The 17,544-nt window shown below is 41.7% G+C and overlaps 1 protein-coding gene across 3 annotated transcripts in view; it reads left to right on the plus strand.

The window, feature by feature from the left end:
- Positions 1 to 17,544, plus strand: part of PDE1B (phosphodiesterase 1B) — a 153,499-nt gene that overhangs the window by 75,774 nt on the left and 60,181 nt on the right. The window contains exon 1 of one of the 3 annotated variants that reach the window (XM_087956530.1): positions 10,032 to 10,224. The exons of the other annotated variants lie outside the window; for them this stretch is intronic. Within the exon in view, the coding sequence (XP_087812656.1) occupies positions 10,172 to 10,224 (53 nt within the window). The 5' untranslated portion in view covers positions 10,032 to 10,171. Of the gene's footprint in view, positions 1 to 10,031; positions 10,225 to 17,544 lie in introns of those variants that run through there. 3 annotated transcript variants of the gene reach the window in all.

Raw genomic sequence — 17,544 nt, forward strand, 5'->3', positions numbered from 1 at the left:
TCTCCAGAACTGGTCAGAACCTGCTGAATGTACCACTTCTGGTTCAGAAGTTCAGAAAGTGTTCTGTAAACAAACAGCTCATTTGGGGAACGGACACCTTATTCTCTTCAGAATTCTTGTGAAATAAAGTGTAACTTTCAAGGCTGGGATGGTTGATATGATGCCGTGACAGAGGAAACCCACTGCATTTCCTGTTCCACACCCCAGCAGCTCAGCTGGGACTTTGAGGTCAGTTTGGTTCATGAGAACTCCCTAGGCAGCCTGGACGGAAATGACCGCCCAGGCTTTTTCGGCAGACAGCTGTTACGATGTTTGAGGGGGGTGGCGTTCGATAGTTGAAATCTGTTTTTGGGAAGGCAGAGCTGGCCAGCCTAAATTGCTAAAAGGCAAGCCAAACTTCACATTGGAAATAGTGGTGCCCTCTTCCCTCACTCCCCTGCAAAAAAAGAAAATCAAAAGAAAGTGCTGTCTACTTGCCCGTTTGCAAGCATAGCTTCCTCAACTTCACACCTTTCAAGGATACTGGAGTTGATGGAACTTGATGTGCTGGACTTCACCAACTCTCGCTTGAGGGCAGGGGAGACTGGGGAAGGGTTCTGGGTTTTGTAAGGTTGTCTGGAGAGAGTTTGATCCTGTGAGCTGAGTTAGATCCATGCTCCTCTTGGTTGGTAAAGGTCAGCCAGGTGGAGATTCATGGTTGGATCAGGATGATGTTTAATACTTTCTTGAGGGAAGGTGGTTTGGTCACCTTTCAAGGATGCGTTGGTGTGCTCTCTATCAGTGATGGGATTCAAATTTTTTACTACCGGTTCTGTGGGTGTGGCTTGGTGGGCGTGGCAGGGGAAGGATACTGTCAAATCTCCAGTCAGAGGTAGTGTTTGCCGGTTCTCCAAACTACTCAAAATGTCCACTACCAGTTCTCCAAAACTGGTCAGAACCCGCTGAATACCACCTCTGCTCTCTACTCAAGGGGCCTTCGCTTGATCCATCTAGTCTGGAGAACTTTTGTCCAGGCTCCAACCTCCTTTTTGGGGAGAAGGTTGTGGAGAAGGTGCAGAGAATCTTGGATGGATTATCTAAACTACTTCCAGTAAGGGTTCAAGCCAGGTTATGGATCTGAGATGGCATTGATTGTGCTCTTAAATGATCTCTGGTGAGAGTGGGATGGGGGCATCCCTTGCTTTTCTTGGCTTCTCACCTCTAACAATAGTTTTACTCAGTGGACCATCCATATTTATTTTATTTAATATTTTGTTTTCTTGACCTCTCATCTCTAACAATAGTTTTACTCAGTGGACCATACACATTTATTTTATTTAATATTTTGTTTTTATGATGTACGCCACCCCAGAGTCACTTATTGAGAGGAGTGGCTATAGAAATCAATCAATCAAACAAACAAAATAAATAGATTTTATCATTTCAAACCAAGAGAAATCATACTTTTATGTACACACACACACACACACACACACACATGGACTGTGTGCCTTTTTGTGCTCTTTATTAAAAAGATAGGTTGTACTTTAATTAGCAATATCTCCTTTTTTGGGGGGGGGGGGGAGGAAGGCTGAAAGGCTGTCAGATTAGGATTTATATCAAGGCAATGAAATAGTTCATCAGGATTAGCACCTGGTCAGTGGCTGCATAAGTCCACAGATTGATAGATTGGTGACTCACTTGCCCTTTTTTGAGCTAGTGCCTTTCTTTGTATCTGTTGGTGTGAAATGGGCCCTCTTATACAAACCATTGCTATTCTTTTAATACTCTCTTTCTTGCTGCTACTGCATGCTCTGGAAAGCAACGGCTATGCAGGAGATGTTTTGGAGAGGGCTGTGGTTGCCTTCCTAACACGAAGAAAGGATAGGAAGAAAAGGGGGAAGTGATTCCAGCAAGCAGAGAGATCCTCTTTGGCAGCTTGCATTCATATGTCTTAGAGGTGGATTTTATTTTATTAAGGAGCACCAAAAGAAAAAAGATACATCAAACTTAAGCACGTTTTACAAGAGAAGAGGAAAACATAAAAATGGAGACAACTTAAAGAAGGTGGACATTTTTCGGTATCTGGGATCCCACTTCCAAGTCAATGACAACATTAATGGTGAGGTGTGACCAAGGGTGAATGCAGCCTTGGATGTGTTGGTGAGAACCCACCCGTGTGTTATGTGACAGATGAATGCCAACCCATCTTAAATCTAAGATTTACAAGTCAACCGTCTGCCTTGTTGCACTGTAAAGCACTGAATGCTAGGCAGCAACAATAGGGACTGAAAGCTATCTCCATGCCATGGAAATGTGAATGCTCTGTTGAATAATGGGCATCTCCCTTCTTGACCACATTACAAATGACACCATTTGACAACATTTTGGTGTGGCACCAATTATAGAGAAGATGAGAGAAGGCCGGCTCCGCTGGCATGGACATGTCTTGAGAGCAGCACCTTCCACTGTGGCCAAGACTGCCAACCAACCAGAAGTCAATGACCTTGCGGGCACCCAAAACAGAGATGGCAAGGCACCATCAACAAAGGTGGGCGAACTGCGGGCCTGCGCCATGGAGACGCAGTTGACTGGGCAAAGTGGTGCTCAATGATCTGAAAAGTGGACCCTGCACCTGCAGGAAGAAGAAGAGGAAGGAGGAGGAGGAGGAGGAGGAGGAGGAGGAGGAGGAGGAGGAGGAGGAGGAGAAGGAGGAGGAAGAAGAAGAAGAAGAAGAAGAAGAAGAAGAAGAAGAAGAAGAAGAAGAAGAAGAAGAAGAAGAAGAAGAAGAAGAAGAAGAAGAAGAAGAAGAAGAAGAAGAAGAAGAAGAAGAAGAAAGAAAACATTAAAATGCTTGGATCAAATGCAATAAAAGGTACTGCCAAAGAATACTTAGTGCACTAAAAAAAGTCCCATCTCTCTTTATCCTCAGAGATCTCTAATCCCTTTCCACAGAATCACAGTTCCCAGGGTCCCCTGGGGGAGACTATTTATTCATTTATTTCTGAGTTTAAAAAAATACACAAATAAATGATTGCTGTAAACTAGCTTTGGTTAATGGGAAAGATACTCATAATTTCCATGGTGAAATCTATTTTTCCCCTTTTGTGTGCGGTTCCAGAAATACTTGCACATGTTTATAACTAGGGCTGAAAAACAATCTCACAAAGACACGATCTGAAGCATTCCATATCAAAGAAGGACAGCTAGAAGTTGATTTTGCCTTCTAAATATTCTTTGGGAACTGGGCTCTGAAGCATTGGCTTGATTCAGAAATCTTCCAAGGATCTTAGTAGTTCTAGAGAACACACTCTGTGCTACATTGAGAAATGTGGATTGTCACACTCCAGTTAAGTGGGCCTCTGATGTGGGATTGCCTCCTCTCCTGAAGAGGTATCAGGTAGCTGTCTACTCATCAGCATTGCAGTTAATGCAGTAACTGGTTCTGAACCTTTCTTTGCTTGATAATAGCTATAAAGTTCTATAAAGTTCCAGATACCAATTTGGAAGAACCACACTTGCTGCATTCTCATGCCAGAAGAGAAGAATGAAGTATCTAAGAGTTGGAGCACCTACTGTAGATGGCTGTGGTCTTTATCCTCTCTCGGCCTTTTTTTCACTCAGCTGGTAAATTTCTATGTACTGGTCCCAAAGGACTTTTTTTGAGAGGCAGCTGGACTTTCTGGTTTTTCTCTGAAGACATTTTGCTTCTCATTTAAGAAGCTTCTTCAGAGCTGAAAAAGCTTTTTGGATGAGAAGTGAAACGTCTTCGAAGAAAACTCAAAAAATTCAATTGTCCCAAAGCATCTTTGGGACAACCATGACATGAATGACTGACTGAGCATCTCCATAGACATCTATGAAGTGGGGTAGTCTATAAAGGCGTTCTGCTAGCATGGAAATAACAAGTTAGACTGGGGATATTGTTGAGGTGTACTGCCCAGTTTTACTGCCCAATGAGATCTCTGACAAAATTGGTTGTCAAAAGTGGTATCGGGGAACCTGAAGACTTGGTGGTGACTAGAGATCTAGACATTACCTAGATGAATCTAGGAGCAGTGTATGTGTTTGTACATGATGGAGTAGATCCACTTGGAGTAAAGGAGGTAGTTGACCTGAAACTATTGCGCACTCCAGACAAATTCAGCAACTTTAGTTCAGTTATACGTGCCTATTTTTAAAGCAAAGGGTTGGAGAAATAATTTTTATTTTTTTATTTATTAATTAAATTTTTATCCCGCCCATCTCCTCTCTAAGGTGACTCTGGGCAGATAGCACCTGCAAATGTTATTGGAGGAGAAAGATCTCAAACTTTTTCAGTCTCATCCAGACTGAATTAAGGGGGGACAAAATTAATTAGGGTTACCCCGGTAGATGATCACTTAGGTGAACAGTTTACTCTGTACAGTCTCCCAGCTGTTTTTGACTCCCATATTTTCTTGGATTGTCTTTAGAGCTGGGGTTGAGGCCGCCATGTTGTTCTGTGATGCATCTGATTGCCTGTAATAACATAGGGGTTCTCGAGGCACTGTTTTGTGTTGTTTAATATCTATTTAAAGCCATCGAGGTGGCTATCAAGAGTTTTGGACCTGGGTGTCATATACATTTAATAAACAAATAATTAAAAAAAAAATCTGAGGACACTCGGTTGTATTTTTTTCATAGCAGAAGAGGCTGTGCAAGTTTCGAACCAACATCTGGACATGGTGATAAGGTGGATAAATGCCAGTAAACACTCACATTCATGAAATTATATACCGTGATATTTTTAGTGATATCTTCATCTAAGACTTTCTGTATGAATGATGCTTGGTAATGATGCTTGTTTTCCTTTCCCCCATTATTCTATATTTTGCTGTTTCTGTTAATTTTATGGTAAAGCCACTTGACATGCTGTTACATGGAAAACATTTTGATGGGATCAAGGATCGCAGGGGTGAGGCTTCGATTGCAAATGTAGGAGGAATTGTGCCATTGAAGTTGAGGATTTTCTACTTTTTCCAGATTTTGCAGGGGGTGGTTTGCTTTTTATTACAGTAAGCCCACTTTACAGTATACTGTAATTTTCAGGTCTTTCTTTTGAAATAGCAGGGAATCACACTGTCAGGTTTTTATTTATTTTTTGCAATTTGGTTGAATTGTTTGAAATGGCCCCAAAGAACTGCAAAACATCATATTGGGAACTGCAGGTGGTCTATCTGTAATTCAGCTAAAGTTCCAGTGTGATAAATGCTCAGTACGTATTTCTCTACCAGCAAGTATATCTTTGAGAAATGCATTTCCTTTTGGTTTAATTAATTATGGGAGAGAGTTTCTAAATGGAAGGAATTCACTGTTTTCCTATTCGCTATTCTATGGAACTTGCAAGGACCTTCTGCATTATCTAACCAGGAGTTTTGATAAACAGGCAAATGTTTCTCGGTATGATAAGAAATCCATTGAGAAAATACAGGGGCTGCTCAGCAAATAATATCCTACTGGGGCATTAGGATATGCCAGATATAATTAATTCTACTTCACAAGAAGCAGCAAAGAAAAATAATGCAGCAATAAAAATAGAACAACAAAGAATGTGGGCTTGCGAAGAACCGCTTTTCCTGTCACCAACATTCCTCATTTGGACCTCTAGCATGATTAGAAATTCTGGAAATTTTAGTCCAGGTCATCTGGCAGGTACCAGGCTGGAGAATGTTGCTGCAATCAATTGAAGATCATATCAAATCTGATACTGTCTGAGCATATTGGAAGCTCAGCATAGTTTTGGAAATTAATATACAGTTATAGTCAGAGATATTTGGATTCTGTATAGTTTATGGTATCTCAGGAACATGAAGGTTAGCATGATGTAGTGGTTGTGGTTTGGGACTTGGGGAGGCATAGATACAAGTCTCTGTGAGGCTAGCAGGGCCCAGTCATTCTCTCTGATAATGTGACCTATTTTACAGGGTAATTGAGATAAAAATTAACAAAATTAGATAGTAGAAAATAACACAGACTGTCTTGAACTCAGGGAAAGAAGGAGGGAGGTAAAAAAAGGAAAGATCAAACTACATGATACAAGTAGAATAAATTTTGCTAAAGTACTTGAATAGTAGATCAATTTCTTTCCCCCAATGTAATTGCAACACTTATTGAATAACATGACTTTAAATAAGCACACATTATTTTCTCTGTACCCATCTATTTCAGGGATGGTCAGAATTTCAGTAGACATGACCTGAAATGCAGTGTTCTTAATTCAATCTACAGGATCAATTTCAAAGGAAGATGTTTTCCTCTTCCAAATAATTTTCCTTTAAATTGAAAGGTTGTATTAAAGTAATGTCAACTAATATTTTCCCCTATCTGATCTTCTTTTTGATGGATGAGAGGGAGAGGATCATTTTAATTTAGGGCCATCCTCCTTTTGGCTACATATATTCACCAGCATATAACATGATCCTATCCAGAAGCATTAGTTTCTTTCTGTGAATTTTGGCAATTATGTGGAGGCTGCATCTTAAGAGGGCCTTCTTATTCAGTTGGACTGTACAGATGAATGGATAAGGTAACCTGATATTGACCTGCATTTTTAAACCAACATCTGAAAGAGAGACTATTTAGATAAGGTAGCTCTTTCTATTTACTCTTATAAATTGTGAGATAACACACTTTCTGTGGTAAACCCTGTTAGGTAGTTATTTCCCTCTTTTGTCATAGAAGGTGCCTAGGGCCTGCTAGAACATGTAACCTTCCCTTGCTGGTACCTAAACTGAGCAATTCTGAAGACCCTCCTGCCGCTTGGGTTTGGCAATTTAACACAATACTGGGACTAGTATATATCTGGCAGTTTAACACAATACTGGGCAATTTAACATAATCCTGGGACTAGTATATCTGCAGATTCTAAATTAGCTGGCAACACAAGGTTTTCAGAAAACACAATAGTTATTGTTTTCAGTGTGGGATCCCTGCAGACATTGCTATATAAGCCCCTTTTGAAACAGGAATACTGGATTAGATGAAATTTGGGTTTGAGGCAGTGGGACCATGTGTATTCCACTAGACTGCGCCCAGCTTCAAGTCCTGGCCTCTCCAGGCAAGGCAGGAAAAATGTGGATCCAAGAGCCACAGGTTGTCCACGTCAATGGTAATGGGTAAGTTGGACCACTGAGCTGATCTAGCATATGGAAGCATGCGGTCATTAAAGTTGCACTTCAAGAGAACTGAAATGTTACTTTCTGTTTTCTGTTCCGGGGAAATGTGATAAGATTATGTGGTTCAGAGTAACTCCAAAGAATGCACCACTAATATGTCTCATAATAACAATAGTTGTGTAAGTAGGGGAAAGGAGAATGAAAGCAGGCCAGATATTTCCTGTCTGCTGGCTCCTGGTTTTGGTTCCCCAAATGTTTGGATTCTCTTCCTGGTTTTTTTTTTTCTCTCTCTACCAAAATCTTACAAGCATATGTGGGAAGGGCAGCTTTATTTACCAGACTGTCCTGGTCAGGAAGAAGACTTCAGTGATCTCTGTAGAGGTGGATGCTGAGAGACAAGGAAGTGTTGGTGGGCAGAACCTGTGGGCTCCTAAGCTAGTGTGCAAGTCATGAAGAATACCAGCATTTGACCTGTTTCTTTATGTGCAATGAAGAAGGTCTTCAAACTGGAGGGTTATGAGAAGCTAGCTGCATCAAGGCATATGTCCCATGAGAAGTCTTTCATTGCACTTATTCAATTTTCTGAAGTCTCCTCAACTGGGAAAGAAGACTTTTTAAAAAAAATGTTGCAGGAATATATGTGGATAAGAATCTTTGGGAGTGTGTTTACAGAAAGGAGTAGTTCTAGAAGCTATACTGATTTTTGCCAACTTGTTAAGGTAGTAGCTTGGGAAGGCCCAACATTCATTTCTGGCAATAAAGCAACCTTCCCCAACATGGACTTTCAGATATATTGATCTGTCATTCCCAGAAGCAGTAGCCAGCCAGCCCACCAACTTGCCAAAGGGATTATGGGAATTGTAGTCCAACAGATTTAGAAGGTACCATGTGAGCGAATGTTACAATAGAGTAAATGTGGATCCTTGATGAAGCTTCAAGTCTCATTTCATTTTTCAGTATGGTATAAGGACAACTTGCTTGACCCACATGTGCTGATCTTGACTGAAGATGATTGGAATGAAAATGAGGTAGTTAGCATGTTAAACTGACCAAGTATTTTTCAGGTATTATGGTGTACTAGATGTGAGGTAGTAACAAATCTGGAATAGAAAAAACTAACCTTTGGAGGGACTAAGCGCTGCAATGTTGTGACCATGATGTAGAGTGGTGTTGGAAGAAAAATCCAAGCCGAGAGAAAGATGCTGGGAATAAAATGGAAGGAGGCTGTAGGAGTTTATTTGATAGCCAGAAACGAGTGACAGCAGCATGTTTCTGGGGTGACTGACAAAATGGGAGTGAGAGTAGGTGGGCTTTTATACATTGTTTGGGGCATTGTGATTGAGATGCCTGTTCCTGTGCAAGAATATGTCCTTCAATATTTTTAGGGCTGTTGCCAGACTCCTATGGGGTCATGTAGAGGTCATGGCTGGCTCTACAGCAAGGGTGTCAAATTGGTGACCCACGGGCCGGATGTGTCACATACTGGCCACACCCACCCCAGCTCCGCGGATGGAAAAACATTGTGAAATGTCACAACTTGATGTGGCGCGTTTGACCACCCCTACACACCTACACCCACACCTTGCTCTACAGGCAAAAGGATAAATGCAAATCCTAGGTGTTTGAGCTAATCTCCTCAGCTTTGTCTCCTTGCCTATTGTGTTGCTTATTTGGAGTCTCTTTGCTTATGAATAGATTGGCCCAGTCTTTCTGAATGGATACAAAAATCTCCATTCCTAAAGACCAGCCTCTTCACCTTTCTTCTTGAGGCGGTTTTCCTATGTCAGGAAGACTGGAGCTGCTTTCTGGCTTTGTTAAGATTTTTCTCCTTTAGGGAAAATATTCTATTCTGCCTCTTTTTAATATTAAGAATAAAGAATATTTTAATTGGGGGGGGGCTTCCTACAGTAGGTAGCGTGTATCCAGTGCATGATCAAATCAGATCAGAGTTTTTCTCTTGTGCTGCATGTGTGTTTTAGGAAATAAGGATTTCTTTATTTTAAGCTATGTAAAACTGATTGGAAGCTTACCCTACAGTCTCAGGGTGCTTTTTCTCTCAAAAACAGTAAGCAGGAGGTGCAGAAGAATTAACTGTCTGAAAGCAAAGATTGCCCAGTCTTGTGAATGAATGTCCGGTTGCTACCTATACAGATTTATCAAAGACCTGCTTGCAATTTGCCACATTTTGTTCGCAAGCATTCTGTCCCTTCGAATTGGGTGCCTCGGATTTGCTGGGAGAAGTCGGGTATTTTCTCTTATTCCTATCATGCTTAAGGGATAATGGCTGTGACTGTGCAAACTGCTCGTTTTTCTTTTTATGACAGAAAGGCCGAAGCATTTCAACGCACTTTTCTCCCCTTGGCCTTCAAGCTGTTTTGCCGGGAGAAAGACATTCTGAAATGAACGAAACGGCCCCCTGAATGTAACCCGTTGGCATCACATTCTGCCAAAAAGAAGCTGAGGGTCCCTCAGACCTTTCATTTGTTTCTGGCTAGGTCTGAGCTGTTTTTTCTTTTCTTTTTCTTCTTCCTTTTTTTGAAACAATCAGGGTATTTCCAAAGCCTCCCTCCCCTCTTCTCAAGAGAGCCACTGTCACAACCCACTTGGCCTCTGTTCAGTAAATGGGTCTTTGAGATAAACGATAAATGTTTTCTGACAGGCAAAAATAGCCAGTGGTTGAATCTTGAAGCCTGCCTTTGTATATCCTAGCACGTATGCTCACTCCCCGCCCCCCCCCCCCACTTCCAGTGGTGGCCTTAAATGGTTTCTGTGGGTTTTCCCCTCTGTCCTTGTTGGGTGCTGTTAAGCTTCTCTCTCACACACAGCTGCTCTCAGTAACTCAAAAGATTTTGCTCTGGTTGTTCCTGCAAAGTAACAGAACTTTTGCAGATCTCTCGTGAAATACAACTTTAGCTGAGATCAAGGAAGAAGTAAGGGGATGTCACTGGCAAATGAGAGATGGACGGGGCCCTGGGTAACTATACTGTATCCCTCTGGGGTTGAAAGGGGCAAAATCTGAAGCTGTTTATGGATATTGAGACTCTTCTCAATAGCTCATGGAAGAATTTATTCAAATCCAGCGGGTTCACATGCATGGCCCCATCATAAGGTAAGAAGTTGGTTCCTGCAGTTGCACTTTTTTCTTTAACTTCTGGCTTCTGAACTATAGCTGGAATTTATATGATCAAATGTTTTTGCTCCTTTTTTTTTTTTGCTTAGATTGGGCCGATTGTTCCAGAATAGCATTTTGCACCAGGGATCCATTATGAATAGATATAATACATTAATGAAATGGGTTGTAATACACACAAACTTTAAATGGCAATAAAACAAAATTGCTTTGCCTTTGAAGTGCTTCAAGATTCTTGGTTAAAGTTGCTTTGTAAAAGGCATGCATATCTAAGGCATTTAGAAGAGTGCTTTGGTAGCTAGGAAACTAATAGCTTTTAGAGATATCGACCATAGTTTTATGGATCCTATTTTCTTGCCACAAATTCCTATGGCCTACATCCATTTCTCCAACCTGGCTTCCTTCAATTACAAATCCTATCAGGTTTCTTGGAGTGATGGGAATTTAAGATGAATATGTTTGGAACATACCATGTTAGAAAAGGCAGGCAAGCAGGCATATATTTGAGGAGCTGCCACAATAGCAACAGCAATAGCACTTAGACTTATATACCACTTCACAGTGCTTTTACAGCCCTCTCTAAGCGGTTTACAGTGTAAGCATATTGCCCCCAACAGTCTGGCTCCTCGTTTTCCCAACCTCAGAAGGACAGAAGACTGAGTCAACCTTGAGCCAGTGAGACTCGAACCGCTCAACTGCTGGCATCCGGCAGTCAGCAGAAGTAGCCTGCAGTACTGCATTCTAACCATTGCGCCACGAAGAAGAGGGGGGCTCAGCCTATTCTCCAAAACACCCAAAGGCAAGAAGCAATAGATGGAAACTAATCAAGGAGAGAAGCAACCTAGAACTAAGGAGAAATTTCATGACAGTGAGAACAATTAATCAGTGGAACGACTTGCCTCTAGAAAATGTGGATGCTCCAGCACTAGAGGATTTTAAGAAGAGATTGGACAACCATTTATGTGAAATGCTATAGGGTTTCCTGTCTGAGCAGGGGGTTGGACTAGAAGACCTCCAAGGTCCCTTCCAGCTCTGCCTCACTGTTATTCTCTGTTATATGATGGTCTACTTATCCAACCTATGTCACTGTTCACAATGAAAGGACAAGACAGGGCGCCACTTTTTTTTATGTTTTAGGAAGGAGGAGAAGAAACCAGTTATCACGCCTGTGGTGGGGAATGGGGAAGAAACGGGGCTTGGGAAGTCATGGAGAGCAATTAGGAAACCTCAAGCGAGGTTCAACTCAGAATCAACCAAAAGCCTTCCATCCCTCATATTAGCCTTGGGGATAAGAGAAGCACACCTTTTCAGACGGAAGTTCATCCTTTTATATGATGCTTTCTCCTCCTTAAAGGACTTAAAGGGCAAGCCCTAGTGACATCATCCATTGGGCAGGGCAGATCATTTAGACCAGCTGCCCCAAATCTTTTGGGCACCAGAGACCGGTTCCATGGAGAGAGGTTTTCCTGCGGAGTGGAGGGGGGCGTGGTTTCATATCTTGCCTGCATCCCACGGATGGGGCTTCACTTGTTTGTGCAGTTTCTGGCATGCCTTGAATGAGGGCTTTTCTTTTTCTTCAAAGCAATTAGAGAGAGGCAATAAATGAAAAAGGAGTTGGAGTGGCATGGTGGCCTAGAGGCGAAGCTTTTGTCACACAGTCAGGAGGCTGTGAGTTCGATCCTAGGCAGGGGCAGATATTTCTCTCTCTGGGCACGCGGAGAATATATCTGCTGAACAAAACTCCACATTGGCAACAGGGAAGGGCATCCGGCCAGTAAAACACTCTGCTGTGTCCATTCAGTTGCCCAGACTCTACCCCACGAGGGATTATGGGGTCATTAAAAGAAGATGATGAATAAGTGTAAAACTAGTTACCGTATATTTTGTGCAGGTATAATCTATTTTCTTTTTTAATGTGCTTGATTAAAATCTAAGCAGCTTGTTGGAAATTACCATTGTTATTTAAATTTTTGACAGTGCAGTTTTGGGATTGGGCACCACAAACTGGGAGCTAGGGCAGCATGTGCAGTCTTTAGGTAGTGATAATATAATCCTAATTTGAGAAGGTCACAGCACACCAAAGCAGGGTCAGACGCCTAAGATTATGATATAAAAACCTTCCTTTTTAAGATATTGAGAAAAAGGGCTTGTTACTTTTCCAACAAACTAACTTTGCTTTCCCACTGGAATGTAGCATTTCTTGGGGAATTAGCTATAGATGTCCTATTTATTTTTGATAACAAAATCCCTGTAGTTGATTGGCAGCTGCCTGTTAAGGGGTTCTATTGACAAATCTATCCCATTCATCAGTGTCTCTGAAAATGCCATCTTACAGTTTTATTCCTGGGGGCAGAGATTGGCTGTCATTGATGACAAAGGCAAAAACTTCATCATCTGCAGCATTTGTGCATTTTAAAAAAGTTTTTTTTTTTTTTTTGCAATCTGCCTAGGAAAGACACTAAATTAGTGGAGGCGGGAATTGTACAAAAGGCTGAGATACTCTAGACCAGTGGTCTCAAACTCAATTTACCTGGGGGCCGCTGGAGGCAGAGTCTGGGTGAGGCTGGGCCGCATAAGGGATTCCACAAAAAACGTTGTTAAAAAAATATCCTCAAATGTCATCAACAGTTAATGATTTCTCCAATACATGAACTGTCCTGAACACATGAATGGAACATTGAATGAAGATCATGAACAGTTCCTCAGAACATGGCTTCTCCAGCTTACTCCTTGCTGCCAGAGACTTGACAACGCTTCCTCTCACATATCTGAGCCACATTTGGCTTGAGAGAGGAGGCACTTGAGACCCTCAGTAGGGCTTGAAGATGATCATCAGTAAGTCTGGACCTGTACTTGGACTTGTTAAAGTTCAGGGTGGAGAAGAAGCCACGACAAGAAACGTCGGGCGGGACTTCCTTCAGAGGTCCATTCCCCCTGCGGGCCGAACTAATATTATACTTTCATATCACAGTGGGGGGTCACAGGATATCGTCCTGCAGGCCGCAATTGGCCCGCGGGCCGCGAGTTTGAGACCCCTGCTCTAGACTTTTGGGGAGTTTCATATCCCATCAATCATATCAGCATGATCAGTGGGGATAGAGCTGTAGTCAGTCCATCAAGATCTGAAAGAATTCCAGGTCCTCTTTGCTTTGTTTCTTCAGGAGAAGACTGTGTGGATGTGTTGGCTAAATGGTGACAGGAGGTTCATTTTTGGGCACTTCCATGAGTTTTAAGCCTCTCACCTCTCTGTTTCTGTCTCTCTCTGTCTCTCCCCCCCTCTCTCTATCCCCTCCCTCTCCCTCCCCCCCTCACACACCCCCTACACACAGAAATTCCCCTCCCAAATTCTTAATTCCCTTCCCAAATTCACAGAAATGCAAAATGTGTTGTTCCCATGTTCCCTGAAAGTGTTTGATGAGTGCAGGAAGGGTCCGAAAATCTGCCCATGACTTTCACTTTAAGATAATGCATGCTTTAAAAATATTCTTATTTCTGGATTTGTTTGTAACATGTTTTTGAGAAAGAAATAGGAAAATTACAGAATATCAAATCTACCAGGAAAAAAAAAATACATGAAAAACTACATTTGCAGTATTATAAATTTAGTGATAGGACCAGAAGCATTGAAAACTAGGGAGAGGGGAGGGTACATATGTTTTTATATGAATTTGATAATGGACCTATTTTTTTTTACAAGGAGCATCTGAAACCATAAAATATCAGTGCAGTGTAATTATTTCATCAGATAAATTAAAAGAAATTAATTAAACTTGACAGCAAACGTCTAATAAAGTGTCAAAAGGACTTACTTTGGGAATGATTGACAGGCAGATCTATATGTAAGTAAGTCCTGTTAAGTTAGCTGAACTTAACTGATGAGTTAGCTTGCACAGGACTGTAATCAACCTTTCCTAATCACGCATCACGAAATACTTCAAATAAATGGAATATTGCAAAATGTTATGGTATATGAATTGCTTTGTAATTGCTTGCCTCCTGCTCGCGATAAAAAAATAATCTGACATGGACTGTGGGGAGATTTTTAAATTTTAGCTAGGACCCTGCTACCTCTTCACCCTCAGGCCCAGTCTGTTTTTATTACATTTCCTGGAAGAAGTGTGAGTTGCTGTAGCACTGAAGTTCATGCATATATTTGCTTTAGGTTCTTGGAGCTTTGTCAAAAGGTTATGATGGTTTTGCAAAAAAAAAAAAAGCAAGCTAATTTTACGCGTGCAGGGATTTCATCCATTGCTGCCTGGCTATGTTTTAGTAGCTGTAGATTCATATAACTCCAGTAGTGGAGTAGCAGAATTCTCCTGAAAAACAGGTCTGAGTACCACAAATACATTATAGGCATAGGAGGAGACAAGTTTCAACTCCAGTTATTGGCTATGCTAATTGAAGATGATGACATTTATGGTCCACAGCTTTCAGAAGCATCGAGTTGCTCTGTGGTATTGTTTTGTTTTTATCTTATTTTATATTGACTTACAGATGCCTTTCCCCATCTTGGCTCTCTAGATGTACACTTTGATCACAAATCTAATTATTCTAGGCAAATATGTCCAGTGGCCAGGGGTGATAGATGTTGTAGTCCAGCAATATCTAGGGACTCTGTGGAAGTTGAGGAAGTTTTCCAGTGGTGGGATTCAAACTTTTTTACTACCGGTTCTCTGGGCATGGCTTGGTGGGTGTCGTGTAGCTTGGTGGGCATGGCAGTGGAAGGATAGTGCAAAATATCTATTCCCTCCCAACCCCACTAACCTGCTTTCCAACTCGGTTCTCCTGTGCAGGGCAACAAAAGAAGATCCAGCTAATGAGGTGGGACTTGGGAGGCAGAGAATAGGTGGGGGTGGGGGCCAGTCAGAGGTAGCATTTGCCGGTTCTCCGAACTACTCAAAATTTCTGCTACCAGTTCTCCAGAACTGCTCAGAACCTGCTGAATACCACCTCTGAAGTTTTCCCTAAGTGAACAGAGATCAGTGCCTTAAAATATCTTTGCTCCTTCTCCACTTGGCTAAGGTTTCACATTTTGCCTGTTTAGCGTGGCAGCAAAACACATCATAAAACAACATGTCAAAAAGCGAGTTCTGGAATGTATCATTTCAAAGTGTGCAAACTAGTTGTCACAGAGACGGTTATGCGTTTGGTTTTCTCTCTGGTCTTCTAGATTCTGCCTGTAAGATCCTTCCTCCTTTTGGGGGGAAGAACCCAAAACGTTTCAATTCTTTCGTTGTTTTTGATTTAAATCAACTCCCAGCAGGGTTGGAATTTTCTTTCCATGCTAAAATAAAATAAACAAAACACAAATCAGGAATTTTTAAAGGACTTTGAAACTCTTGTAAGTGGTTTTGTGGTTTTGTCAGCCCTTCCAAGTAAACCAGATAGGATGCATGACTACCGTAGATAAACTAATTCTACTTTATTGTAAGGCTACATTATCGGCATCTTGCAAGTCTGAAAGTACAAGCTTCCCACTGTCACTTTTAACTGCTTGATCCAATAGGGTGGGTCCTTCCTAAGTTTCTTCTTTTTTAAGGTAATAATAATAATAATATTTTATTTGTGGTCACAGACCAAAACACAAGTACAACAAAAGAAGAACATGGGAAAATTAATCATGAACAATTGGTCACCAAAAACTTGACTAAAGGGAATTACAGCGTTCTCCTCTGATGTTTACAGCTCTTAAAATTTTTTGGAAACCTGAGAAGTGATGTATGAGGAGCCATCCCCAAGACAATATAAGAACAAATTACTAACATTGGGTCTAGAAGGGTCTGTTTCAAGGAGAGACAGTAACTTGGATCTGCCTGTGTTATACTGTACATAGAGCAATATAAAAGGACATGCTCCACAGTTTCAACCTCAGCTCTGTCACAGGGGCATAGCCACTCGTTAATCGGGAGCCTCTTAAATCGCCCATCCAGTAATGCTGAGGGCAAGATATTAAGGCGAGCTAGGGAGAAAGCTCTTCTGTACTTAGGAATGGTTAGAGTGTAAAAATAGGAAGCCATCCTCAGTCCGTAATTATTAAATTGGCTGAAGATCAGAGGGGAGCAACTTTTGTTAGCTCTGGCTCATAGATATTGCAAGTCAATGTCCACAAGCTGTTGGACTACCCTAAATTGGGCGTCCTTAAGGCCATAATCTCCCAGGGCATCCCCCGTAAAACCTAACAGGTGTCATTTCTTCATCAGCTCCCTCTCCCGACGAGAAATATGAGAGTCAGCAAACGCCAGGGAGAGGTAGCTACCAGGAACTGCCAGAAAGAGCACCCAAAACCACCATTTAAAGGTGTTAATCCACGCCATACATTCGACTGATCGAGTGCCCAGTCCAGGTACATCAGAGCAAAACCAACACAAGGAGGGTTCTTTCAATACAATCCTTGAAGCCCCGTATCCATATGGGAATTCCGTAAAGAGTTTGAGCCAAAGTTTTGGCTTTGCAAATACGCAGCGCAGAAGGAATAAACTGGCCTCCTTGGGTATAAAAAAAATCTTAAAATCTGCTGGTGACTACAAGAGGCCGAATTCAGCACCTGGGTTCGATGTCTAGTCCAAGCACCGGTGTTCTGAAATTGAATACCTAAATACTTGAAATGGAAAACCTGCTTAACAGCATTACCATTGATAGCCCAGTTATACAATTTCCAGGCTCTAGAGAACACCAATACTTTGGATTTGTCATAATTAACGGACAAGTGGTTCTCAGCACAGTAAGACCCAAATGCAGAAAGTAAGCTTTTCAGACCTAACCTTGACAATGAAAGGAGGGCCACATCGTCAGCATAAAGGAGAAGTGGAATCTTCATAGTTGACAGCTTTGGGGCGTGGGACTCAATACGTCCAATGTGAGAGGCCAAGTCAGATAAGAATGAATTAAACAAAAGAGGAGCCAAAACACAACCCTGCCTTACTCCGTTCTTAATCGGGATAGGATTAGAAAGTTCTCCCTGCAAACCACACCTGACCTGACTAGAGGTCTGGTTGTACAAGGATCTAATTAGGAACAGAAGACATCTATCGATAGAACTTTTGAGCAGTTTTGACCACAACAGTCCCCTAGGGGACTGAGTCAAACGGTGACTTTAGGTCGATAAACGCAGTAAAAAGTTTGCCACCTGGTATGGTAGTATATTTATCGACCAGGTGCGCTAAGACAAAGCAGTGGTCCAGTGTGGCTTTAAACCCAATCTGTTCAGCACCAATAATATTGGACTCCTCAACCCAAGTGAGGAGTCTACGTTGGAGATATTTAGTATACAATTTTCCAATGATGGAGAGCAGGCTTATG

This window comes from Notechis scutatus, chromosome 2, assembly GCF_049901735.1.
Source record: "Notechis scutatus isolate UNSWTSFEM ecotype Mainland chromosome 2, rNotScu1.2, whole genome shotgun sequence".
NCBI lineage: Eukaryota > Metazoa > Chordata > Lepidosauria > Squamata > Elapidae > Notechis > Notechis scutatus.